At 35.3% G+C, this 27140-nt stretch overlaps 1 protein-coding gene across 7 annotated transcripts in view; it reads left to right on the forward strand.

Annotated features, from left to right (window-relative positions):
* Positions 1-27140, forward strand: part of LOC141488096 (estrogen receptor-like) — a 432648-nt gene that overhangs the window by 40131 nt on the left and 365377 nt on the right. Inside the window, exons 1-2 of one of the 7 annotated variants that reach the window (XM_074187836.1) lie at positions 8401-8679; positions 23508-23585. The exons of 1 other annotated variant lie outside the window; for it this stretch is intronic. Coding sequence is in view for 1 of the 6 variants with exons in the window: in XM_074187840.1 (XP_074043941.1) it covers positions 9619-9676 (58 nt within the window). In the remaining 5 variants the exon portion in view is untranslated. Of the gene's footprint in view, positions 1-8400; positions 8680-8708; positions 9677-20014; positions 23586-27140 lie in introns of those variants that run through there. 5 more of the 7 variants (XM_074187842.1, XM_074187838.1, XM_074187843.1 and 2 more) reach the window with 5 other exon arrangements.

A 27140-nucleotide genomic window follows, 5' to 3' on the forward strand; every position in this document is an offset into this window, starting at 1 on the left:
GAGGGAGGTTTCCCAAATGGGCATTCCCTATGCCAATAAAATCAAGCATAAAGCTGGTCCTGATCTCACTGTTCAGGTTTAATCTTCATTAACATTGTTTCATGTATCTTGATGCTATCCTGTGACTAAAATTTCTTTTTGATCTTTCATGTAGGGTAGCAAGCTTTGTCAAGTATTGATATCTAAAAGATCAAAGAAAAATCAAAATCTTTATCCATATTTTCCAGGGACTGAAGTACTTAAATATAGTAACAATAAGTGTAAAGCTGCCTATTACGTTTCAGTTGGAAATTAGATGCAAAAGTTATCATCTTGTTAATTGGTGACAACAAGATTAAATGTAATTATACAATTTTGCATACAGAAATTCACAAAATGGTAAAAATATGACATTAATATAACATTTTAACTATGACATTTTAAAATAATTAACTTTTGGTCTTCGATAACAAGTTAAGGATATTATTTTTGGCAAGTAAAGACAGAACTATTTTATGATGTAGAAATGCAGAATCTTCTTTTTTGGTGGAGATTTGTGATTTTGTCATAGGAGTATCTGTCCCTCATCAAGGCAGATTGGCAACTTGTCTTTGAAAAATTTAATAACTTGGCCAGTTAGTGACAGGACTTGAATCCAGGTTTTCCTGAGAGTTATCCATTACACCATGGGACAACTAGGTGGAACAGTGGATGGAACACTGGTTTTGGAGTCAGAAGGACCTGAGTTCAAATCTGAACTTGACATTTACCAGCTGTATGATATTGGGCAAGTCGCTTGACCCTGATTACTTCATATTTAGGGCCATCTCCAGTGGTTCTGATTCATATCTGACCACTGTACTCAGATGACTCTGGAAGAAAATGTCATATTTAGAAAACAGGAAATACAGACTCTAAGCCATTGGTCCTCTAAAAGAGAAATAAAATAAACCATAAATAGAAGAGAAAAACCTGGTCCACATGAATTTGCAAATGCATGCTGGGATAACAAAAAATTCTATAAACTGGTTATAAAAAGTAAAGAATGAAGGCACTTTCCCAAATTCCTGCTATGACACAGATATAATTTTCTGTCTCTGGCTGGTGACAGTACCTCTCCCCACTTTGCTCAAATGCAATTCCCGTGTTTGTCATTGCATGACCTCCCTGATGTCATGGTCTTCGAGAAAGAAGAACAAACACCATCCATTATAACATACTACTTCTCATACTGGACTGAAGGGCAGCTAGGTGGAGCAATGGATAGAACTGACCCTGGAATCAGGAGTTCAAATTTGACTCAGACACTGATTAGATGTGTGACCCTGGCAAGTCACAACTCCCATCACCTCCAAAAAAACAAAACCAATAACAAAGCCAAAATGGATGGAAATGGAATAAAGAAAATCACTAGAAATTACTATATCAAATTATATGCCAATGAAATGGTGAACTTGGTTATGTGTTATAATAAATTAAAAGGCAGCTTGGTATAGGAGTTATTGTTGGGAGCTTTCTAATCAGATGAAATCAAATTTCTAATCCTCACAAAATAATGTATTGAATAGTGTGTAATGAAATTGGAGTTTAAAAAGAGCTATAGCTAGTATTCTGAGCACTGTTAAATATTAGACAGAGGATATTCTCCTTTTATCCTTGAAATTATTGAGAAAGTTTCCAATATTTCACTGCTTCATGTAATGCAAAAACTTGGTTTTAGGTAGATAATTTGTTCTAATAAGGTAAGGGTTTTTTTGATTGCTCTTTTTAACATTAAAAAAACACTCACAAATTGGTACTTTATTTTGTCAAAGGCTTTTCCTGCATCCATTAATATTATCATGTATTTTTTTTAGGTTTTTTGCAAAGCAATGGGGTTAAGTGGCTTGCCCAAGGCCATACAGCTAGGTAATTATTAAGTGTCTGAGACTGGATTTGAACTCAGGTACTCCTGACTCCAGGGCCGGTGCTCTATCCACTGCGCCACCTAGCCATCCCTATCATGTATTTTTTTAAAAAAATGTTTTTTAATTAATATAATTCAATGCTAATGTTTTCTTGAAACATTCTGGTATATAATTCCTAGAATATAAATACTTTTGTATATAATAAATAATTTTATAATATTTTGCTATGACCTCTCTACTAATTCTTTGCTTACTAATTTCACCACTAGTAACTGATATTGTCAACAATTTTCTCTGAGTGTTTTATATCTCTCTGGTTTGGGTCAGAGAATCATATCTGTGTCATAGAAGGAATTTGGCTAAGTGCCTTCATTCTTTACTTTTATAACCAGTTTATAGAATTTTTTTGTTATCCCAGCATGCATTTGCAAATTCATGTGGACCAGGTTTTTCCCTTCAATTTATGGTTTATTTTTATTTCTCTTTTAGAGGACCAATGGTTTAGAGTTTGTATTTCCTGTTTTCTAAGTATGACATTTATAGCTTCAAAAATATTCATCTGTTTCATTAACATTTTGAGTTTTCTACATATAATTAAAGTCTGTTCAAATAATAGCCCTATCAGATTCAATAAACTCGAGATTCCTTGTTACTTTTAGGATGTAAAGCAAAATCCAATTAAAGTCTTTACAACCTTATCCCTTGTCTTTCTGTAAGAATATACTCTATTCTCCTTCCCATCCAGCAACACCAACCTACTTTCTATTCCTTGAACACAGAATATTCTGTCTTCTATTGCTGAACATTTTTGTTGACCCTAAGCCTAGAATGCTCTCTTTTCTAAACTTGGTCTCCTGAATTTCCTTGCTTCTTTCAATAAATCCTACTTTCTGAAGGAAGTTTTCATGGGTTAGTGCTTTCCCATCTGCAATTACTTTGTGGTCATCTTTTTCCTTCCTCTCTCCTTCCCTGCCTCCCTCCCTGCCTGCCTTCTTGCCTCCCTGCCTTCCTACCTTCTTCCTGCCTACTTGTCTTCCTTCTTTCTTCCTTTCCTCCTTCCCTTCCTCCCTCCTCTCTCCTCCTCCTCCTCTTCTTCATCTCCTACTCCTCCTTATTGTCCTCCTTTTCTTTCTTCTACTTTTTCTTCTTCATTGTCTTCATCTCCTCCTCCTACTCTTACTTGTCTTCTCTCATATGTTATTGTTAATTAACCAAATGAGCAATAATTCCCTTTATTTCTTCCCTATTTATTTTGAATATACCTTCTCTTCTTTTTCTTGTTGATCTTGGTAATTTGGTTTATCTCTTTTTTATTGATTTGATTGGTGTCATTAAAAGTCACTTTATTATTTATTCCATCTTGAACTACACTAGAAAAGACTCTCCTTCAGGGCAGAGAATTTTTTCTTTTAATTTTGCACATTTTAATGCCTAGGATTTTAACCATACATATAATATGTTCTTCAGATATAATTTTTGAATTAAAATACTACCTTGGATACTTACTATGTAATTATGGGCAAATTGCTTAATTTCTTTGTACATGTTTTCTCTTTTGAAAAATGGAAGAATAAAAAATGCATTCACTTTCTTACAACAAGGTTGTGAGAAAATCTTGCACAAACTTGAAATGTTTATTTTACCTAAGGTTGAAAATAATGCTATCAACAGAAGGTTATATCATATAAATTTCTATTTAATTTGCTGATTTATACAATGTTTAAGCAAAGGTTTTAATACAATGACATAGTGAATAGATACTCTATTGCAGCCACTAGACAAATTACATTTATTCCTTCTCAAGATAAAATTTTAAAGCTGAATACAATGTTAGAGGCCAATGAGGACAACCCTCAATTTTACAGATGAAGAAATTGAGGTCCAGAAAGGTCAAACAGCGTATCAGTGGCAGAGCCAATGACTTGAAGCCTGTTCTTGTAACTCTTAATTAAGATTTTTCTCTACTATACCATACTGATTTATATAATGCTTAAGCAAGGTTTATTATTAAATGAAATCATGAACAGATAACCTGTTGTAACCTCCATTCAAATTATCCTATAATTACAAATTATCCCTTTTTGTCATGGTTATTAGCAATATCAAATACTTTACATTATTTATCTTACTTTACTCATGTACCATTCTTTAATTATTTTATGTAGTAGTCTTATATCTTGACTAGACTGTATAACTCTTTAAGTATTGTGGGGTTTTTCTTTTGGTTGTCTCATAGTTTCTGAGGGTCTTTATCCCAATTCTCACTTATATTGATAAATCAGGTCCAAAGAGTATAACTGTTTCCTAAGACTTTAGGACTAATCCTGGGGAAGATATCTTTCTAATGCTTATGAATCCTTATTAGTGGGCTTCCTGCCAAAATTATGTTATCAATCTGTTAATTAGTCAATTAGTTTTTAAAAAGGAGTATTTATTACAGTAGGAGAGTGGTACAAAGCATGCCCAGAAAAGGTATGTGACATTCTCCAGTAAATACTTATAAAGTCTAGGGGAAAATGAATTCAAGCTTAGAAGCAATGTGTGGCAAAGGAGAATGCAGGTTCTGACAAAATCTCTTGCTGGCATCATAAAAATGTTCCTGTTGGGTATTGTTTACATTTTTCTGTTGTGTTCTTTATAGAACCCCAAATCTAAGTCTTGTCTGTCCTTGGCTTCCAATTTGTTCCTCCTAAATTTGAGAGGTTTTTCTCTGGCTAAAAGTGGGGAGGAGGAGAGGAGACTGAGAAGAAAACCAAGATCAGGGCTCTGCTTCCCCCTTCTCCATGAATTCTTTCTTTTGATGGATTGTTTTCCCTTTTCAATTTCCTCAAATAACCTCAAGTCCAAATAGTTTGATATTTTATAGATTATCCACACATGACAATTTCCTCAGCTAATTGGTATATAATTCCTTTGCAAGGTATCTCTAGTTGCTCAAACTTCTCTTTGTCTAAAATACATGATCGATTGATTCAATAGAGAAGTGTTCTCACCTAGTTAGGACATTAAACTTTAGCTTTTTGACACCTTTAAAGGGACCTGTGATTTGATCAAACTCAATTCTTTGTATGATTTAAAAATAATTCTCAGGTCATTTTTTATGCAATCCATCAAGTATTTATTAAAACCTACTATATATCAGGTTTTATGGTAGACTCAGAATACAAAGACCATAGGAAAACCAGTCCTTGTTTTCAAGTAGCTTTCTGTTAGGAGTTTTGTGTTGAGACTCCTTAGAAATAGCACCATCCCTTATTTGTAGTCTGAAAAATCATGCTCACAGCAGAGCATTGAGGAGAAAGCTCCAGATTATTGTACCCTTCTGCTTTCACACTGCAAAAAATATTTGTAGGAGTGTACCTTAAAGAACCTGGAAGACAGTTATTCATCCACTGTCTTTATTCATAGTATGTCCAAGGTGCTTCTGAAGACAAAGTAAAATATTAACACCTTTTCTTCTTTTGAAATGCTTTAATCACTCATGTATTTTACTTGTTTTGACAAACCAGTCATCCAGAAAGCAGGTTCTTATTCTCTGGGTAGAATTCTTAAAATGCACACACATGTATACACCTTAGAATATTTACAACTTCAATTTAATATCTCCTTTTACATATAGAATATGAAAAAATTATTAAGTGCTTCCTTGTGCAAGCATTTGTGATTTACACAGTGAGATTTGGGTAGACTCTTCAAATTTATGTGAAATATGAACTTTTCCCTAATTTGTTGTTTTTTCTTCCTCAATATTTTCTTGTTGACTGGGCTACCAAAGTAAAGCTATACATTTTTTTTGAGACTTCAATTGTCTTTAGCTGGCTGCTCTACAAGTACTTCAAGTTTTGAGTGAATGAGACTGAAAGGTAAGTACATTCTGAGTGTTGACTTATGATTATATGATTTCAATAATTTATACCCAGAGACTGGACAAAACTATAATGTTCTGACTTTCTGGGCTTAGATCTTATACATGAGAATGGCATTCAGTTTAAGAAACTCCCTAGGCTGGTGAATGAATATAATTGGAGAGCAGAGCTTTATCTTAAATGTGTCTTTTAATGAGAAAAGAAACCCAGGCTTACTTGGGTACTATGACCAAGTTAAGGTAATTTTTTAAAGGTTCTTATTGATAGATCTCAATGATTAGAACCAGAAAGAGATGATATGGAATTCAAGCTTAAAATCCTATCATTATCTGAGCATGAGATGGAAAAAAATTTCTTCAGACTGGATAAGTCATAAATGTAGATTTCTGCTTGAATGACCCAAATAAATTGCCTCATTTCTCTGATTTATTTTTCTTGTTAAGATCTGTTTTTGGGGTATAGCCATCGTTTCTCAGGACCATTCTGCCAATGACAGAATCTTCTCTTGCAACAAAGCAGTACAGTTAAACAACCAAACCAATGAATGCATTGATCGTGTCTTGACAGTATATGCCTTATTCTTCACCTGTAGCCTACCACCTCTCTATTCAGAGGAATAAGGAGTTTCTTGTCATCAATTCTCTGTAGTCAAGATTGCTCAGTGCATTAATCCAAGTTCTAATACTTTTAAATTTTGTTTTCCTCTAGATTATAGTCATTGTGAATTTTGTTTTCTTGATAGGGTGCATAGGGCGGTATAATGAAACTAATCTTGGGCTAAACCAAAAAAAATCAGAGTTTGAATTTAAGTTTTGCAATTTAGTAGCTGTGTTATTTTGGACAAATTATTTGCCCTCCTTTAGGCTGCATGTCATCATGTGTAAAATGGGGAAATGATACTTTTGCTATCCATCTCATAAGGCTCTTGGGAGGATCCAATGAGATGAATATGTAAAATAAATGTCAACTATTCTAACTTCACAGTGATTCATAGTACTTCCTATAGGAACCCCAGTTTGATAAAGTACTTTTGTACCTTTAATCATATACTTATGTGCTGGTAGCCATATATTGAGACATATGAGTTACTCAAAAGATATGGCAGTGACAAGACAGAAATCACCACATGGTTTGACTCACTAGTTCTTGCAACTTATATATCTGAGTAATTTGATGATTATACAAAAGGTTTTATTGTTATTCTTCTTGAACTTCTATTCAAAGAACTTATTTATTGGATAACTTATCTCTCACATGTCATTAATCTCAAAATTATGAAAAAGGAGGGCTTCCCTTTGAATCCTATAACTTTCAAACTTGGGCAGCACCTCTGGCTTTTCTTTTTTTCCTTCCTCCCTTCTTCTCTCCTATCCTTCCTCCTGCCTTTCCTCCCTTCTCTCTCTTCCTTCCATCTTCCTTCTCTCCTTTCCTCTCTATCATCCTCCCTCCCTTCCTCCTTTCCTCCTTCCTTTCCTCTTTCCTCCCTGCTTCCTTCTCTTCTCTCCTCCTTTCCTGTCCTCCTTTCCTTCTATCTTCCCTCTCTTCTTTCCTCATGCCTCACTTCCATTATCCTTACCTTACTTTCATTTTGTTTTCTTTCCTTCCTCCCTCTTTTCTTTTCTTCCTTCCTTCCTTCCCTCTTCCTTCTTCCTTCTCTTTTTATTTCCTTTCCTCTTTCCTCCCTTTCTTACCTTCTTTCCTTCTTTCTTCTTGCTTCCTCCTCCCTCCCTCCCTCCCTCCCTCCCTTCCTTCCTCCCTCCCTCCCTCCCTCCCTCCCTTCCTTCCTTCCTTCCTTCCTTCCTTTCCTTCCTTCCTTCCTTCCTTCCTTCCTTCCTTCCTTCCTTCCTTTTCTCTTGTTTTCTCTCTGTTTTCTCAACCTCTCTGTCTCTGTCTATCCATCCTTATCCAGATCTGTCTTTTCTTTCTCTGTTTCTGACTGTTCTGTTTGTTTTGATTTTTCCCATTCTAAGGAACCTATTCATTTAATAAATGGCAACTTGTCTAGGAAAGTAGACATGAGAGATGCTTTTCCTTCTAGGTACTCCTCTCCCTTCCCAAAAACTCCTTAATATTTTTTACAGCAGAACAAAGTTCATCAGCATAGTTTTAATATATAAGCTCTTAAATTACACATAGGTTTCAAAAGCTCTTTAAATTTCCAGGTCCTTTTACTAGCTCATTTTCTACTTCAGAATGTTTATCTCCTGGGTCAGAAAGAAACTTAAGTCATTGCAGGAAATTCACACAGTTTATAGGAAGATCATATGACAGAGGAAGGGTCTAAGAGTCATGGAGAAGCTAAACTAGTCTAGACTGACTATAGTCAAGAACCCAATTATTTAGTGTCAAGAAGGGAAAGGGGTTGAAGGAATAGGTGAACAAGATGACTGGAATCCTTTTCATATGAGAGTTTTCATATGGCTTTTTTAGCAGCAACTAATTTAGACTAACCAAAATTTATGCGCTGAACAAATACTTCTTCCTAGTTAGATTCATCTCTGTCAAGACTTTATGCCTTATTATAGGCAGAAAACACATCAACTGGACTATGTTGGAGTCTTTGTTGGAAGATTAATGACACACACTCCACTTTTTGTCAAACCTCTATCCCAGATGAAGTACTCAGAAAGTTAAAAAATCTGACCTAGCATGAAGAAAAAGGCAGGCCTTCATTTTTCAAAAAGATTTTTCCAGTTCTAGTCAAATGGTGGTGCTAGTTCTTCATTTTTGAGGCGTTGCATTTCCTAATTTCTTGGTCATAACAACCTCCTGTGTATTACCACAGAGCAGATTTCACCAAAACAGAGAATCCAAGGGCACATGCACAGAAGCTGTTTAATGGACTAGAAAGGTTAATAGTCCTTCCTCCTGCTTATTCTATAGTATAAAGAAGACAGACAGGCTGTGAGGGAGATTCTTCTGTCCAAGTAGGTACTCCTATTTTTTCCCTCCCCTCTCTTTTTCTTTTCTTTTTTTCTCCTCTTTTTTGTTTTGAGGGGGAGGGAATCTATGTGTATATGTATTTGTATGTGTGTGTGCATGTTATTTACAAGCATATTGCAACTCTAGTGCTTATAGAGATTCACTTTCTTTTTCCATATGGCTTGAGGCATATTTTGCAAAGTCTGTTGGCAAGAGTATTACTATGTTCAAGTGTTAAGTCTGAACTAAGTGCAATGGAAATTCACTTTTGGAATAATAATCAGCTGAGTCAGAGGGCAAGAAGGATACCCTTTTCTTAGTGCAATAATGATGGACTTACTGCTCCCAACAAAATATTTTTTTGAACACAGCTCTCCCTATGAAAATCCCCAGAAATATTCCAGAATCACCTAAGTCTCTCTATTTGGCCAACCGTGCACAGTGATGAGATATGATACAGAATGATCTGAAGTTATCATGAACATATGGCAGCTACCTGTTATGTTATAGTATAAATACAGTAACTTTTGGCAGTTTCAATGAAATATTTTGAACAAGCTCTTTCCCAGAGGAAAGGAAGATTTTGCAAAAGCAACTTAATTCACTGATATGAGCCCAGGAAGAAGGACCTTGTCATTGATTTGCTTTGTAATCTTAAGCAAGTTATTTCGACTCCTGATCTCAGTTTTCTTTTGTGTAAAGAAGAAAAAATATTGCTTTGTTTGTTTCAGCAGCCTGGTGTCCTCATTAATGACTGTACCAACGTCACATGGTGCTAGTCCAGTAATGATGTGGCAAGCACACAGCAAGGACGGTGCACTTTCATTTTGGTGAAAGGAAAGACACAAGTTTCAGGAAATGTTCATTTTAGTTGTCAGTTTAACTCTGTAGGAAGAGGGAACTAGTATTCCCAGAGGAGTTGGTATAATTTAAAAAGTACATATATGCTAGGGTTAGATTGTATCTGGACATTAAATCGCGTCTTGGACCTCTTGTTTCAAGGTACCAGATTTCAAGTGGCTTCATGGGCAAGAGTGAATGGATTTGCAGAACAACTTTGAAAAGGAGCATATTAGGAAACTGGTTTCAGGGTCTAATTTTTGTTTGTTGTTGTTTCATTGCAAACTTGTTTGGGTGCAAGATGAAGATGAACATTTACTAATCATTCTAACATCATTGATATTTTTTTTAAAAAGTGTTACAAAGAACCAAATCAATTAGAGTGACTGTTTTAAATACTTCCTTGTTGCTCGTGATTGATTTGCTTAACTTCTTTTTCCCTCCATTTTTCTATTTACTAAATGGAAACATCATTTGTGATGTTTTTTTCTTCAGAACACTCTTTGTTGTAAAGACTTGTAATTTCATTAATGTGGGGAGTTTGTTGATGGGGAAATTCCCTCTATTAATGTGAATCCCCACCTTTCCTATAATTGATAGTCTTATAGTGTTACCTGGCTTTACCCAGGGTCACATCATCAGTAAGTGAGGAACTGGAACCCAGATCTTCCCTATTCTGTGTCAGGTTCTCAAATTACTTTTCCATGCAGCCTCTTTTTGTTTTGTTTGATTAATATTTATTTTATTCTATGGATATCTTCTATTAGGTCTTTGGATGTATGAAATATTGTAGCAGAAGTTATCAGGAGGGTTTTAAGTGAAAAAATGACTAAGCATTAATAATTTAGATATGATTAATGTTGAGTAGGGAGCAAGAGGCTTAGTTTTTAAAATAATCATCACATTTATATAATGCTTTAAGGTAACAATATTTGTCAGTAGAATCTTTTTCTTAGTAATGGTGGAAATGCATATTTTTTTGTGACAGGAAGAGGGACAGCTCACATATTTCTTGAATTAGCAATGAGGATGTAGTCACATAACTATCTTCTATTTGTATTAATCCTATTTCCTAAAATTTAGCCTCAGCTCTACAACCTGCTATCTTGGGGTGGGAGTGGGGAGTTGGGGAGTCATGAGTAACATGCTTACTTTTTACTCCTCAAATATACTTGCACTAACATACAGGTATTAACCTGTATGTTAGAAATAATTTCTCATGGCTTCTTCATATTTTTTCATATTTTATCTATATGTCTTCTGTTTATTTGTCCATAACCAGTCTGCTCCCTTAGTTAAATCAAGGTTAAATGTATGGTTAAAGCATGGTTCTAATGGGGCCAAGGTCCTAGGTTTGAATGCATAGGAAAAAATTGTTTTAAAACCCTACATTGTATGCCCTTTATCTAGTCTAATGACTTCACAGATGCATACTATTGGTTAAGATCATGTAAAAGATAAAGACCTATTAAGGACATTGTAGTTTATTGTCATCCAAGGAAGAACAAAGCTCAAAGTCCATATCTGAAGATGGGTAGGGAAGTGTTCTCTTCTTCTAGGAAAGATGGACACAGCTTGATTGACTAATTTGTTCTGCATAGTTTTTAACATCATGCCCAGTGTAAAATAGGTGCTTTTAAAATTTATTTTTTTTAGGTTTATTTATTCATTTTTTGCAAGGCAATGGGGTTAAGTGGCTTGCCCAAGGCCACACGGCTAGGTAATTATTAAGTGTCTGAGGTCAGATTTGAACTCAGGTACTCCTGACTCCAGGGCTGGTACTCTATCCACTGCGCCACCTAGCTGCCCCTAAAATTTATTTTTAATAATTCTGAGAGCAGTGATGGTGGTGCACCTATAATTAGCCTTCTTGGTACCTTGTATTGAAAATTTGTCCAGGTGGGAATATAGAAAATACTTTGCATTATCTATTTATTATAGGGCAGATAATTTAGTTGATTGCCCTCAAGAAAGTTGTGATTGCACTTTCCTGACATAGGATGATATAATGAATAGAAAACCAGCCTTATCAGGAAGATATGGGTTTGAGTCCTCTAATTCATATTGACTTTGTGACCTTGGCCAAGTTATTTGACCTCTCAGTACCAATCAAAAGCACCATATCATAACTCTGTGTATATGTTAGAGCATTCTTTCTAGCATTAACATTCTTTTTAATTGATATTTTATTTTTCTAAATACGTGTTATGAAAGTTTTTTCAACATTTATCCAGATGCATATGTATATTTTAAGTTACAAAATTTCTTTCCACCCTCCCTTCCTACCCCCTTCCCTCAGTGGCAAACAACTAGGTTAACATTGTATATATATTTTTGATTACAGATTAATCTTTTTGGTATGAGGAATTAGGATTAAGGGAAAGAGATACATACATAAGAGATAATTTTTTTAAAGTGGTTCATCAGATTCTGAAGGACTTTTTTCCTTCTTCTGGATGGGGATGACATTGTCCATAGCCTGTCTAATAGGGTTGTCCTAGGTCTCTGAACTGCTGAGAGGAGCTGCTTCCATCAAGGTTGATCATCTCATAATGTTGTTGCTAATGTGCACATCATTCTCTTGGTTCTGCTCCCTTCGATCAGCATCCAGCATTAACATTCAATGATTCTATATGACTTTTCCTGAGAAGTTGCTGTCTTAAAATATTAGACAAATAAGGCAAAAATATAAGCATACAAACTATAGTGCTAGACTTGGGGTCAGGAGGACCTGCATTCAAATTCTCCTTCAGACAGTTGCTAGCTAGCTGTGACCTTGGACAAAACACAACCTCTCTTAACCTCAGTTTCCTCATCTGTAAAGTGAGCACAATAAGAACAATACCCCCACAGAGTTGTTGAGAGAATATGAGAATATACGCAAAGCAATTTCTAAATCTTAAAGCACTATATAAATATTATTATTATTGTTGTTATTATTATTTAAAAGGATTCATATATCAACATTCCTTTGGTTCAGAATTCCAAATGGAAAGATGGGCTTTGGCACCTACTCTTGCAGCTGCCCAGAAATGTTCTTCAGTTATTGGAATGGGGGAATAGAGTCCAGTGGTTTGAGGGTAAAGGAAAAGGAACAGCTTGTACTTTTTTCTTTTCCTCTCCTTTCTTCTCTTCCAAGGAGGGTGAGGGGTGATGGCAAATAACAAGCAAGGAAATATGGGGGGACAGGAAGGCCAAGCACAATATGTCATGAAGCCAAAAATCTGAAGCGATGATATTTTACTCGTGAGAGAATGTTCCATTTGAGAAAGTCTAAGAATCCTTTTGCCATGGTTGATTGGAGAAGAATTTTAGACGTTGAGTTGCTAATTTCGGGGAGACAGTACTATCACAGAATTCGACACTGTTTTAGTTGAGTTGAAGCTATCCTTCCATAATTTTTTGGCTTCACAAATCTAATATTTACAAATGTAGGTGCTTACAAATTTAGCTCATGACTAAAACTTTAAAAAAATCACTGTGATATTTTCTAGGGAAAACCCAGGAAGTAAAACATTTTATGAACATATTCATATCATGAATTATTAACAAATAATCATAACAAACATTATTGCATATTACTGTTGGCTGTTGTCAATATGCCAAAAACTGTTCCAAGAATTACAAAGAGAAAATAAAAACAATTCCTATTCTTAAGGAATTTATTTCTATCAGTTCTTGAGTTGTTTTAGAATAACTGAACCCTTTCCTTTGCTTTCTCCTTCCTATTATTTGCATTTTTTGGTCTTTTTTTAATTGTCCCTCAGCTCTTCTAATATAAGTTAGGTCCCAAGAAGTCAATGAAGGTCAGACAGATCTGTCAGCTATTTCCTTCTTATCAGCTTTAGTGATAGATTTTGTGAGGGAGAATGAGGCTGTTAAGTAGGAAAGAGGTTTGGGGATTATTTTCAACTTAGATTTATTGATGTGATTCTTACCTATTATCACAGATACTTGAGTACTCACTGCCTTGGAGCATTTCAAAGTCTCTTCCAGACCTGTAGGCAAAGTGAGCTGCATATGAGGTTTTTATCTCACTCTAGAGTCCTAAATTTACTGCTAACTTATCAGGCTGTTTCTCAGAGGAGTGGTATTTAGTGTGGTCACAAGAAAACATCTGCAAGGCTTAGACCTTAGTGGCAGATTGCCAGTTAGAACATTTGGCCTATAAAGTGTAGATTTCAGAGGAGAAAAATTACTCCAGGGACCCTCAAAGCTCTTGAGAAGACAACCAAGGAAAAAATGTCTTGTCACTGACCAAACTGAAATATGGACATCTGATTAATTAAGGATTCACAGAGTCTGGAATAAATCTGAGGAGTGCCTTGTTATGACACGATTTGGAGTTGATGTCAATCCCTGCATTCAGAATTTGCAATAGATTATTCAGTGGAATATGGACTGCTAGAGAGATCAAAAGAGAGCATTGACTGTCTTCATCAATCTTCTTAAGTCAGGCCTACCCGGCTTGAAGCCAAGTGGAGGGGTTGAGCAACTATCTGATGAAGTGGGTGGTGTAGACAGCCAAAACCAGATAATGCATAACCAGAAAGTTACTGGAGGGAAAATAGAGGCTTAAAACAGAGGGTGAAATGTCAAGTCAATTTGGGTAGTCTCCATAACCCAATTTCAGTGGATAATTGCCAGTTTTTCTTTTGCTCTTAAATTCTTTATTAGGACTGCCTAGGAGCCTGGGAGAAAAGAGAATCCACCCTGTTTGCCTCATATTTGTGCAGAATTGCTCTAACCCTATTAATTTTTTTTGTATGCCTGGTTTTGACTATTTCCAGGAATACAATTTCATCCTGGTTGAGGCAATCACTAAGTATGGATGAACAAGGCCATTCTACAGTCTGACATGACAGAAGCCTGGCACATAGTAAGAGCTTGTTGACTTCTTGGTAGCCGGATTCGGCTATAGTTTAGTTGGGGCTTGTGGCTACTTGACCTTGTTTTCATGTCACATATTTAAAACTGCTTAATTTGAAAGCCTGTTGTTTTCTTAATTGTATCCTCATAGGACAGTTTCCTTTTCTCCAGGATTTTAATGGGAAAAATGGTAAAGTGGTTCAAGTCCAAGAGAATGGACTTTGCTGTACAACTTTAGGTAATAATTACCAAAGGCACTGGATGAGTATGGTGCTTTCTGCCCTCTGTGATATGGGAAACATAAACTATTTCTTTAGAGCAGCTGTTTCCCACTCCTAAAATGTAGCTATCAGTGCATCGCCCCTTATAAATCTGTCAGTATGTACCTGCTAATTCCAAAGACTCCTAAATTCCATGTTAAATTTTCCATTTGTTATTTTTTTATTGGGGAAAAAGTTCATAAATTAGATCACTGTTGCCTTAAATTGGAAAAGACACAGATGTACTAATGTTTCTGATGGGAAAAACAAAGTTGAGGTTAAATAGTTGTGTGTTTTTTTTTCCCTCAGATGCTTTGTACATGAGAATCCTTATACATGGGGCACCTGCTTCATTCTCTCTGTGCTAATGTAGGCTCCCAGAAAAAATGATTTCACATTTGAATGCAGTACCTTAGGGCAGTATCCACTCTAAATCATAGCACATGAGTTTCTACCAATGTGTTTATTTTTTTGAAAACATTAAGACTAAAAAGGCATGTTAATCATATTGCAAATCAGATATAATGATTAAAAAATTTTCCTTGAAGATGTAGAGTATATACATCACCTCAAGTTATCATACCATCAGTGGGGGAAGATATTAAGACAGAGGACATATGTGATTAGAAAACATGTTTAGATGGTTCACATATAGAGATACATGAGTCCAGGTTGTACAGATGGCAAGGGTAATATTACTGAGCTATCAGTACGCTCTTCTGGATTACTCTCCATCTTTCCTTATCTCGTGTTTATCAAGCTGCTCTCTGCTACCATTTGCTAGTTTTCAGCTATGTACCACATTCAAGACCATTTAAATTCTTCAAGGCTGTCATCTGCTACCATCTATTTGGAATGCAGTAACTGGAAAGTCTCTCTATGATAGGAGCTTTGAGTTTACTACATATAACCAGGAAACCAAGAAAAGTCAGCAGAACATGCTAGGCTGAGATTAAACCATTATTTTAGCAGTATTTTATTCTACTCACTCAAGGCCCTTGATTCCAGACAACTTTTTGACTTAGGATTAAAAAATTTATTTTAACTTGTTAAATCCCTAATTGTGAATCTGTGTCTCCTAAACTCTTCCCTCCCACACCCCCATCAAAGAAAAACTAAAGTTTTCCATAGAAATCATATGGAAGGTAGAATGAAGAGAATCTTTCCTCTACTAAGAATTTTCCTGATTGGCAAACAAAAGATACTAGGAACAAGAACAAAAGATCAACCGAAGCCATCAGGTCCATTAGTTTCTTCTTCTGTTTCTCATTTTTGACCTTCATTATATATACCTGTCATTCTCTTTTGTGGTATATTTAAGCTAGAATAGGCCTTTGTTGTTCTCATCACATAAGGTATTCCAAAAGGAAATTTAGAGATTTTTTTATAACAAAAGGTAGGGAATGAAATGACTAATAGAAATCTAAATGAATACACTTAAATCACTTTCATTATTTTGGAGGAAAAAATATGTGCGCACAAAATAGATCCCCAACTTGGAAGCTGCTCTTTTATAGCACAGTAAATAAGCACATTCTCTGATAGGGAAAATTGATAAAGGACTTTAGATATCAAATTTAGTAAATTTGGGGATTGAAAGAGTTTATTTATAAGTCATAATATTTAGAACTGGGAAAGACCCTAGAACTCTTTTAGTCTACCCTTTTCATTTTGTAGATAATGAAACCATAAAGGAGATTTTTTGGGAGAAATTTATATATTTTAATTTTTCAATTATATGTAAAAATAAATTTTAACATTTATTTATAAATTTTTTAGTTCCATATTTCTACCTCCTTCCTTTCCCTCTCCTTGAAAGGCAAGCAATTTAATATAAATTATATATGTGCAGTATGCAAAACTCATTTCCATATTAACTATGTTGCAAAAGAAAACATAGACCCCTACAAAAAACCCAAACAAAATTAAAGAAAGTTTTCAAAAATTATTTTGATTTGCATTCAGACTCTATCAGTTCTTTCTCTGGAGGTGGATAGTATTTTTCATAAGTCCTTTGGAATTGTTTTCAATCATTATATTGCTGGGAATAGCTAAGTAATTCATGGTTGATGATTGTACAATATTGCTGTCACTCCTCAGTTACTAAGTTTTCCCAGGTTTTTCTGATGGCATCCTGCTCAACACTTTTTATAGCAGAATAGTATTACATTACAATTATATACCACAACTTGTTCAGTTGTCCCCCAATTGAAGGAACATCCCTTCAATTTCTGATTATTTGCTTCTGCAAAATGAAGTGCTATAAATATTTTTGTACATAAAGGTCCTTTCCCCATTTAGTTGATCTTTTTTGGAATATAGAACTACACAGTTTTATAACCCATCTGGCATAGTTTCAAATTGCCCTCCAGAAAGGTTGGATCAGTTCACAGCTCCACCAACAGTGCACAATTGTCTCAATTTTTCCAAATCCCTTCCAATATTTATCCTTTTCCTTTTTTATCTTATTAGTCAATCTGATAGGTGTGAGGTTATTACCATTTTTATATGAATATAGATATATTTCTTTCTTCTTAAAACAGTTGCTCTTGGGGCAGCTAGATGGCCCAGCAGATAGAGCACCATTTCTGGAGTCAGGAGAACCTGAGTTCAAATCTGATCTCGGACACTTAATAATTACCCAGCTGTGTGACCTTGGGCAAGTCTCTTAACCCATTGCCTTGCAAAAAACAAACAAAAAAAAAAATCAGTCATTCTTTTGCTATTTACCAATTGAAGAATGACCCATATGCTTATAAATCTGACTTAGTTCCCTTATATATTTGAGAAATGAGATCTTTATCAAAGAAATTTATTTAAAATCACCCCCCAGTTTTCTGCTTTTCATCTGATCTTAACTGTGTTTTTTGTTTCTTTTAATATATTCAAAAGTATCAATTTTATATCCTGCAATGTTGTCTATCTTGTTTTTTTATCATAAATTCTTCCCTTAGCCATACATTTATCAGATAATTAATTTGCTTAGGATATTGCCCTTTATATCTAAATTACATATCCATTTTTGACCTTATCATGTGAGATATAGGTCCTAGCTTTTTCCTAACTGTTTTCCAATTTTCCTAGTATTTTTGTTAAATGTTGGTTTTTGTACCCAAAACTAAGATCTTTGGGTTTATATAGATTATTATTATTATTGTTATTATACAGATTATTGCCTATTGTATTTTGTGTACCTAATATATTTCACTCATCTACTGCTCTATTTCTTAACTAGTATCATATTATTTTGATGACTACTCATTTGTGGAAGTTTGATTTCGCTAGACTATCTTCCTTCACATTTTTGGACTTAATTGATTCACTTGATATTCTTGAACTTTTGTTTTTCTGAATGAATTTTCTTCTTTTTTTTTAATTTTATATAATTTTTTTGGAAGTTTGATTGGTATGGCACTGAATAATGAAAAAATTAGCCAGAATTGTCATTTTTATTGTATTTGCTCAACCTATCTATGAATAATTAATATTTCAACTATTTTGATCTCTTGCAGAGATTAAATAACCTTAAGAAAATTTTATCAATTTTTATGTAGATGTCATTTCCTAAAATATAATTTTCTTTCCAGAATATAGTTGTCAAATGTAACAACACATTGACTATGTTTTCTTTACAAAGTGGAGAGAAATATAGTTGATCATTAGTCTTTTCCAATCACAGTTAGTCATTGTATCGATCTCATTTCTGTTGTCTTTTAGTTTTATTTTTATTTACATCGTAGTAATTGTTTTCTTGGTTCTTTACTTTGTGTCATTTCATATAATTCTTCTCTTGTTTCTTAAAATTCCTAATTTTTGTTTTTCTTCCAGGGTAATAATCTTCCATTATATTGATACATTCCAATTTGATCACCTATTCCCGGATTGGTCACTTCCTTCTCTTTCTTTTCCTCTTTCTCCTTCTTTCTTCTTTTCTTTCTTTGTTTCTGTTTCTCTCTCTCTCTCTCTCTCTCTCTCTCTCTCTCTCTCTCTCTCTCATACACACACACACACACACACACACACACCCACACCCACCTATCTTTCTACATATAGTGAACCAATTCTTTTTATTATTTGTAGCTGAATACTGATTACTTAAGCTGGGGTGCTAATGATCCTTTAGCATTGTACATAACAGTGGAATCTGCTTCAATGTTCATGAAAAAAATTCATTTAACAGATTGACTAGACTCTACTGATCTTTGGTGTAGTGGGTAGAGCACTGACCTTGGAGTTAGAAGGACAAGAGTTCAGATCTGGCCTCAGACACTTGACACCCATTAGCTTTGGAACTTTGACACACTGAGACTTTGGACAAGTCATTTAACCCTGACTGCCTCTCATCCAGGGCCATCTCCAGTTGTCCTGATTCATACCTGGCTACTGAACCCAGATGACTTGGGAGGAGAAAATGAGGATAGTGACTTAACACAGCCCCCCTCCCCACCACTCAAATACAATTCATGTGATTGTCATGGCATCACTTCCCTGATGTCATGATTGCCATTTTTGTTTTTTCCATCTAAGCTATGTATACCCACATAGGTGACTCACAGGGAGGCAAGAATAGTTTTCTGTGGCATCTACTTCCTCCACTTTTTTCTTTTCTTTTTTTTTTTGACTGCTTTTGCTTCCCTGTCCTGGGAATCTTTTTTATTGTTTTTTTATTAAAAATATTATTTGAGTTTTACAATCTCCCCCCCCCCCCAATCTTACTTCCCTCCCCCATCATGGAAAGCAATCTGTCAGTCTTTACTTTGTTTCCATGTTGTACATTGATCCAAATTGAGTGTGATGAGAGAAAAATCATATCCTTAAGGAAGAGACAAGAAGTCTAAGAGGTAACAAGATCAGACAATAAGATATATGTTTTTTTCTAAATTAAAGGGAATAGTCCTTAAACTTTGTTCAAACTCCACAGCTCTTTATCTGGATACAGATGGCACTCTGCTTTGCAAACAGCCCCAAATTGTTCCCAATTGTTGCACTGATAGAATGAGCAAGTCCTTCAAGGTTGAACATCACCCCCATGTTGCTGTTAGGGTATACAGTGTTTTTCAGGTTCTGCTCATCTCACTCAGCATCCATTCATGAAAATCCCTTCAGGCTTCCCTGAAATCCCATCCCTCCTGGTTTCTAATAGAACAATAGTGTTCCATTACATACAGATACCACAGTTTGCTAAGCCATTCCCCAATTGAAGGACATTTACTTGATTTCCAATTCTTTGCCACCACAAACAGGGCTGCTATAAATATTTTTGTACAAGTGATGGTTTTACCCTTTTTCATCATCTCTTCAGGGTTTAGACCCAGTAGTGGTATTGCTGGGTCAAAGGGTATGCACATTTTTGTTGCCCTTTGGGCATAGTTCCAAATTTCTCTCCAGAAGGGTTGGATGAGTTCACAGCTCCACCAACAGTGTAATAGTGTCCCAGATTTCCCACAACTCTTCCAACAATGATCATTATCCTTTCTGGTCATATTGGCCGGTCTGAGAGGTGTGAGGTGGTACCTCAGAGAAGCTTTAATTTGCATTTCTCTAATAATTAATGATTTAGAGCAATGGATTGGATTGCTTTGATCTCCTCATCTGTAAATTGTCTTTGCATATCCTTTGATCATTTATCAATTACCTCCACCTTTTTCTAAGGGAGACATTGATTCCTACCAGGAGGGGAAACAGAAGGTTGGGGTTAGAGATTGACCTCTTTGCTGTCCTCAGTAAAAAGGGTGTACCTGAAATTTTATCTGTCTTAAATATCATTAGTCCAGTGGATGTAATTTTTAGGTTCAAACTACCATCTTTATCACTTTCCTAGTAGAGCCCCATGCTCTACTCCTTTTACTCCTTCCCACTAAAAATGAGTTCCACAATGAACACACATAACAAATAGAAAATATTTATCCAAACAGATAGAAAACAGAAATTAGAGAAAGTATACATTTGGAATTGTATACCAAACAATACAGACTGAAGGATCTCTTCCTATGAGAGTGAAATAACTAAATTCAACTGAGACAGAGTCCCTCAAGGGGAAATTCCCCAATGACTCTAATGTAGCAAGCTGGGAATAGGGACATATTAGAGATTTATTCCTTAACATACCCATTTCTTCTCAGTGTTTCTCTTTTCTTGGATCTGATGAGAGTTGGCATCATCTGTTTTCTTTCTTGATGATGGAAGCTTGAAGAGTTCAGTTCTTTCTTCTCTTCAACTCCAATTAATTTTACTCACCCCTAAAGCAGATGTGGGGCATTGAGTCCTGAATTTCAACCAATGAGGATCACTTGATAATAACAATAATGATAATAATAAATAGAATAGATTATTGAATAGGAGAATAAAATATATTAAGTACTACCATTTTAAGGCACTAATGATATACCTACAATTCTCAATTGTAGATACAAATAACATGGAAGAAACAAATAATCAACATGGGAAGATAATCCCCCTCCAAAAACTCATTTTAGCCATTGGACTCAGTCTTTTTCACTCAATCTAGTAAAACATAATAGCTTTTTCTGACTTGATTTTTTTTGTCCTCCTTTATTCCCTTATAAAGTTGTTTGGAATGAATAAGAAAAAAATATATTTAACCCTTTTTTGGTTTTGGAAAATATTGGGATGGAAGCTTCATCCACTGATACATATCCAGAACTTGCTTGGTATTAGGCACAAAGAGATTCAGCAATATCCTAGATAATGTGGCTAATATGTGTTAGAAACAGAACATGAACCAAAATTTTCCTGATTCTCAGATCACCTCTCTAGTCACTATACTCTCAACCCCAAGACAGGAGATCACTTTTATATTATGGATTTTTCATAATTTTATTCTAATTCTTACTTTAAAAGAATGAAATGGTTCTTATATCCTCCATCACTCTAAAATCAATTATTGTATTTATTTATTGACTTCTCAAAATACTTAGGAGTATTTTTCCCTTAGAGACAAAAAGTCATTTTACTATCTCACAACCATATGCTGATTATAAAATTGTCATGCTAGTTCTTTCATTTTCCTTTCTCAAAGACTGTCAAACAAAATGTTTCTGGCAGATAAAGACCTTTGGAAAAACTTGATTCCAAACCTTCATGAAAACCACAATTCAAAGAATAGCTCTGTTGTGTACTGCTATCTTGAAGGCAATGTTGTGATTTAGTGAGAAGTGCATGCAGAAGATAAAAAACTCTTGTGATGTGTATAGCATTCAGGTTATTTGAGGGTAAGGGTAGATCTATATTTAGCTGATAAATGATATGAAACATTTATCATTATTACATAACTTGCAGAATCCACAAGGATGTGGCAGTGTCCCAGAGACAAAGGTAATGTCAGTTAAACAGCAAGTATTTATTGAATGGATGAATGAATGAATAGGTAAAACATTTATTCAACACTTACCTGCAAAGCCTTGTGCTAAGCACTGGAAATACAGATAGAATAATAGAGAAAGACCCTTCTCTCAGGGAGCTCATATTTTAATGTACACAAGAAATGTCCAGGGCAAATGAAAGTTAACTTAGGAAAATCTCTTAGGGTACAACAGCAGAGCAGATGGCTAGGAGAAAGAAACAAACAGTTATTATGTGCCAGCCACTATGCTATATGTTTACAATTTTTTATTCATTTGATCCTCACAATCACCCTGAAGATATTGCTCATAAATACTATTATTATCACCATTTTAGAGACTGAGGCATGCAAAAATTAATTTATTTGTGCTGGGTCCCACAGCTAGTAAGTGTCTGAGGCTGAACTTGAACCCGGGGTGTTCCCAACTTCAATTCTAGTACTCTCTCCACTGTTCCTCATGGTAGCATTGCTGTTGAGTCATTTCAGTATTGTCCCACTCTTTGTGACCCCATCTGGGGTTTTCTTGGCAAAGATACTGCAATAGTTTGAAATTTCCTTCTCCAGCTCATTTTACAGATGAAGAAACTGAGGTAAGCAGTATTAAGTGATTTGCCCAGGATCACACAGCATATAAATGTTTGAGGTCAGATTTGAATCCAGGAAGTTGAGACTTGGTATTCTAACCATTTTGCCTCCTACCTGTCCTCTTCATGATAGTGCAACTTCTTAATGTCATTTCCACTGACAAAATCATATCTATTATTGACATTGAACCATTTGACAGTGCCTAGGATTTGGAGGCAAAAATTTGTTGAGTGGCTACTACATAGTATCATTTGAAGTATAAAAAAATACTTTATTTCAGAAACAGCTGTATATTAACCTGGGCTCTTAATTGCACAATGGGGCTGTGAAATTCAACTTCAGTCAAATCCAACTCAACAATCTTGATCTTATATTGATTTTCCTTCGACTCTGTGTGGGGCACAATGAAATGAGAATAATAACTAATTTTCAAATACCACCTCAAGATTTACAAAGTATTTTGTAGACATTATCTCATTTGGGTCCCACATGGACCTTGTGAGAGAATATTGGAGATATCCCCATTTTACAGATGAGAACATTGAGGCTGAGGAGTTTGAGAGGAAAAAGGCTAATATAACCGATAAGTATCGACAACAGGATTAGAATTGCAGCTCTTCTGGATTCTACATCTAGTGTTCTAGTCATATGCTTTTTCCAACACTTTGTGAAAGCTTTGGTTGAAGCTGGTCTATTCCTCTGTAATAATCAGAGGAAATTTCTAGGTTGGGGTGGGGGAAGAGAAGTTAATCAGTGGCTAATCAAGATATCCAAAGCAGTTTGCCATAGCCGGCTGCACCCTCATTTATGTACCTCATGGTTGGTGAGCAGGTCAAGCAAGTCATGCCTGAGTGGCAGCTCTTAACGGTCAGTGTGTGTGCATAACTGAATTAACTTTCAGCCTGTTGCATTTCAGCCTGGAGACTTTGACTGAACTTGAAGGAAGAAAAGCTACAGGCTATTCCTTCATCCTAGACTTGGAGATCTTAAAAAGGTACATTTGTTAATGCTTTTTACCAGGATACCTTTGTCTGGAGCACTGACTTTGCAAACAACTTTGAAGTTAAACTATAGAGGAAATGAGCAGGGCTTATTACTTCTGTGCACAGACTGTCTACAGTCAGGTGCCAGGACAACCTAGGTAAATGCCGGCTATTCCTCAGCACTCATTTGGAAGAAAGGCAAAGGAGAAAGGAGACATTTTAAAAGCAATCAGACCTGAGAGGAACAAGAATAGACAGAAGAATAAGAGGTGAAAGGGGGCAGGAGATACTGACAACAGCATCAGAAGCAATGATGGTTTTGGAGTTACTGAAGTGGTTTTAAATCCATTCATGACTCTCTTGGTGGATTACTCTTTTTTGCTTTTTTCAGCTTCTAACTTACTTTTATAATCCTCCCTCTCAACTGAATTTAATTCAATAAACATTCTAATATTTATTAAGTTCCAGGTATATGTAGGAAGCTTTTCTACACACTGATCATAAAAAATAAAAAAAATATAAAAACACAAAACAGTACAGACTCTACCCTCAGGAAGCTTACAATCTAATGGGGGAGGGGAATATGATACATGTGAATAAATGTAGGAGATTTGTTATTTGGTCCTCCTTCTTTTTGCCTTTCTTTTAGTAGATTAGTTAAAGAACTTGAGCAGATAACAAAATGCTTCCAACCCTAACACTGTATTCTTTTCCAAAATGTGAAAAAAATTTTTCTTTGATGAATTGAAAAGCGAAACCAATGACAAGAAAATAATTGGCCATCTCTAACAGTTGAGTTCGCTATCCAGAAATAGATTTGTTGAGTGTGATCCTTACAGTTTAGAATGGAAGTTGGAGATTATCTTAGTTCAAACATCCAGTGGACAGATAAGAAAACATTTTGAATTGAACTTTCAGAGAAATATCCAGGCCAAGACTCCTAGTAAACAATTTGTAAATGTATGACTAAATCTCAGAGGAGAAACTGAGTTTGAAGATATAGATTTAGAATTTATCTTCATGAAAGGATTATTGATCCCATGCAAGTAGATGAGTTCACCAAAGCAGATAGTAAGAGAAGAAAGAAATGAACACCAAGAGATCTCCATACCTTAAAGGGTAGGAAGAAGAAGGTGAACTAAGGAAGGGAGACTGAGGAAGGATAGGTAGAAAAGACGAGTATAAATTATTATGAAAGTGAGTTTGATGCCTTTACTTCCTCACTTATGCCATCAATCTTTAACTCTTTGTAATTGGGCTACTATTCCTATAATTTTTCAAACTAATCTCTCAGAAGGATATCAGCGACTTCTTAATCACTAACCCAGTGAAATTTTCTCAGCCTCCATTCTTCTTGATCTTTATGAGCTTTTTATGAGCTTTTTTGACATCCCCTCCTTCAGGACACTCTGCCCTCCTTTGGCTGCCTTGACAGTTTGTTACTGATTCTTCTCCTATGTGTCTTGTTCCTTTTTAGTCTCTTTTTCTAGTCCAATATCCATCTTCTACCTATAAGAGTGGGTGTATTGTCTTGTATCCTATTCACTCTTTCTCTCATACTTTTTGCTGTAATGATCTCATTTGTTCTCAGACCTTTAGCCACCTTCGTTTTCTATTATTCTTTCTAGATGACTCTCAAGTGTTAGGGGTCCAGTCTTAATTTTTCTTCTAATCTTACGCCATCTTCACCTACTCAATGGGCATTTTTACTTGAACATTCTGCAGACATTTAAAATACAAAAATCCTTGAGTCTTACCTATCCTTACTCTTCCCTTTCAAATTTAATCAGTTGCTAAGCCATGTTGATTTGAACACATCTCTCAAATTCATCCTTTTCTCTTTATTTTACAATCACAATCCTTTCAGGTTCTTCTTATTATTATCAGGCTTTTGGATCATTTTAATAGACTCTTAATAAATGGTCTATTTTGTCTCCTTGTATCCATTTTCTTCCCAGATTTCAAAAAAATTTTGCAGAAGCACAAGTGAGACAACATCAATCCTCCACTCAAAAATCTTCAGGAGTTCCAATATTCTCTTAGGATAAAATACAAACTTTTTATCCTGGACTTCGAAGCTCTTTACAATTTGTCTTCAACCTGCTTTCCTAGACTTGTTTCACCTTATTCCCCTTCGTGTATTCTGTATTCCAAGTTAAACTGAACAGCTGACTTTGCTCTTAATTTGACATTCCATCTTCTACCTCTACATGTCTACACAGACCATTCTTGATGTCTGAAGCTAACTCACTTATTTTAAGATTCTCTATCTTGCTTCAAAATTCAGCTCATGTGAGCTTTTTATCTTTTCTATAATTCTACCGGTTTATAGAATTCTCTACTTTCTTTTAAAAATATTAATTTTTATTTTTCTCACTTAACGTTTTTTTACAATTATGTGTAAAGAGAGTTTTCAACATTCATTTTTTGGTGTTTTTTTTGTAAGGCAAACGGGGTTAAGTGGCTTGCCCAAGGCCACACAGCTAGGTAATTATTAAGTGTCTGAGACCGGATTTGAACCCAGGTACTACTGACTTCAGGGCTGCTGCTTTATCCACTACGCCACCTAGCCACCCCTAACATTCATTTTTTTAGGTTCTTTTTTTTTTTTTGCAAGGCAATGGGGTTAAGTGGCTTGCCCAAGGCCACACAGCTAGGTAATTATTAAGTGTCTGAGACTGGATTTGAATTCAGGTACTCCTGATTCTGGGGCCAGTGCTCTATTCACTATGCCACCTAGCCACCCCTCAACATTCAATTTTATAAAATTTTGAGTTTCAAATTTTTCTGTCTCATGCGCTTCCCTTACCCCTCCCCAAGACAGCAAGCAATTTGATAAAGGTTTTATGTGTGCAATCTTGTTAAACATGTTTCTACCTAAGTAATATTGTGAAAGAAGAGTCAGAACAAAAGGGAAAAACCACAAGAAAAAAAACCAAAAATCAAAAAAGTGAAATAGTATGCATCTTTCTTCATTCAGACTCCATAGTTCTTTCTCAGGATGTGGATGGCATTTTTCATCATGAATCTTTTGGAGTTGTCTTGATTCATTTTATTATATGAAGGGGAATAATGTGAAGCAAGTCTTAGAAGGCAGGTTGAAGATAAATTGTGAAGAGTCTCAAAGTTCAGGTCAAAAGGTTTGTATTTTCTCCTAAGAGAATATTGGAGCTCCTGAAGGTTTTTGAATACATAGACTTATTGCCAAGTCTATCATAGTTGGTCATCACACAATGTTGCTATTACTGTTTATAATGTTCTCCTCAATCTGCTTACCTCAATTAGTAACAGTTCATGTAAGTCCAAGTTTTTCTGAAATCTGCCTGTGCATCATTTCTTATGGAATAATAGCATTCCATTACATTCATATGCCACAACTTGTTCAGCCATTTTCCAATTGATTTCCCTCACTCTCCAATTCTTTGCCACTATTTTTGTATATGTGAGTCCCTTTCTCATTTTTTAATGATCTCTTTGGAATACAAACCTACTAGTGATATTGCTGGATCAAAGGGTATTCACAGTTTTGTAGCACTTTGGGCATAGTTACAATTTGTTCTCTAGAA

The sequence above is a fragment of the Macrotis lagotis genome, chromosome 5 (genome assembly GCF_037893015.1).
Source record: "Macrotis lagotis isolate mMagLag1 chromosome 5, bilby.v1.9.chrom.fasta, whole genome shotgun sequence".
NCBI classification, from domain to species: domain Eukaryota; kingdom Metazoa; phylum Chordata; class Mammalia; order Peramelemorphia; family Peramelidae; genus Macrotis; species Macrotis lagotis.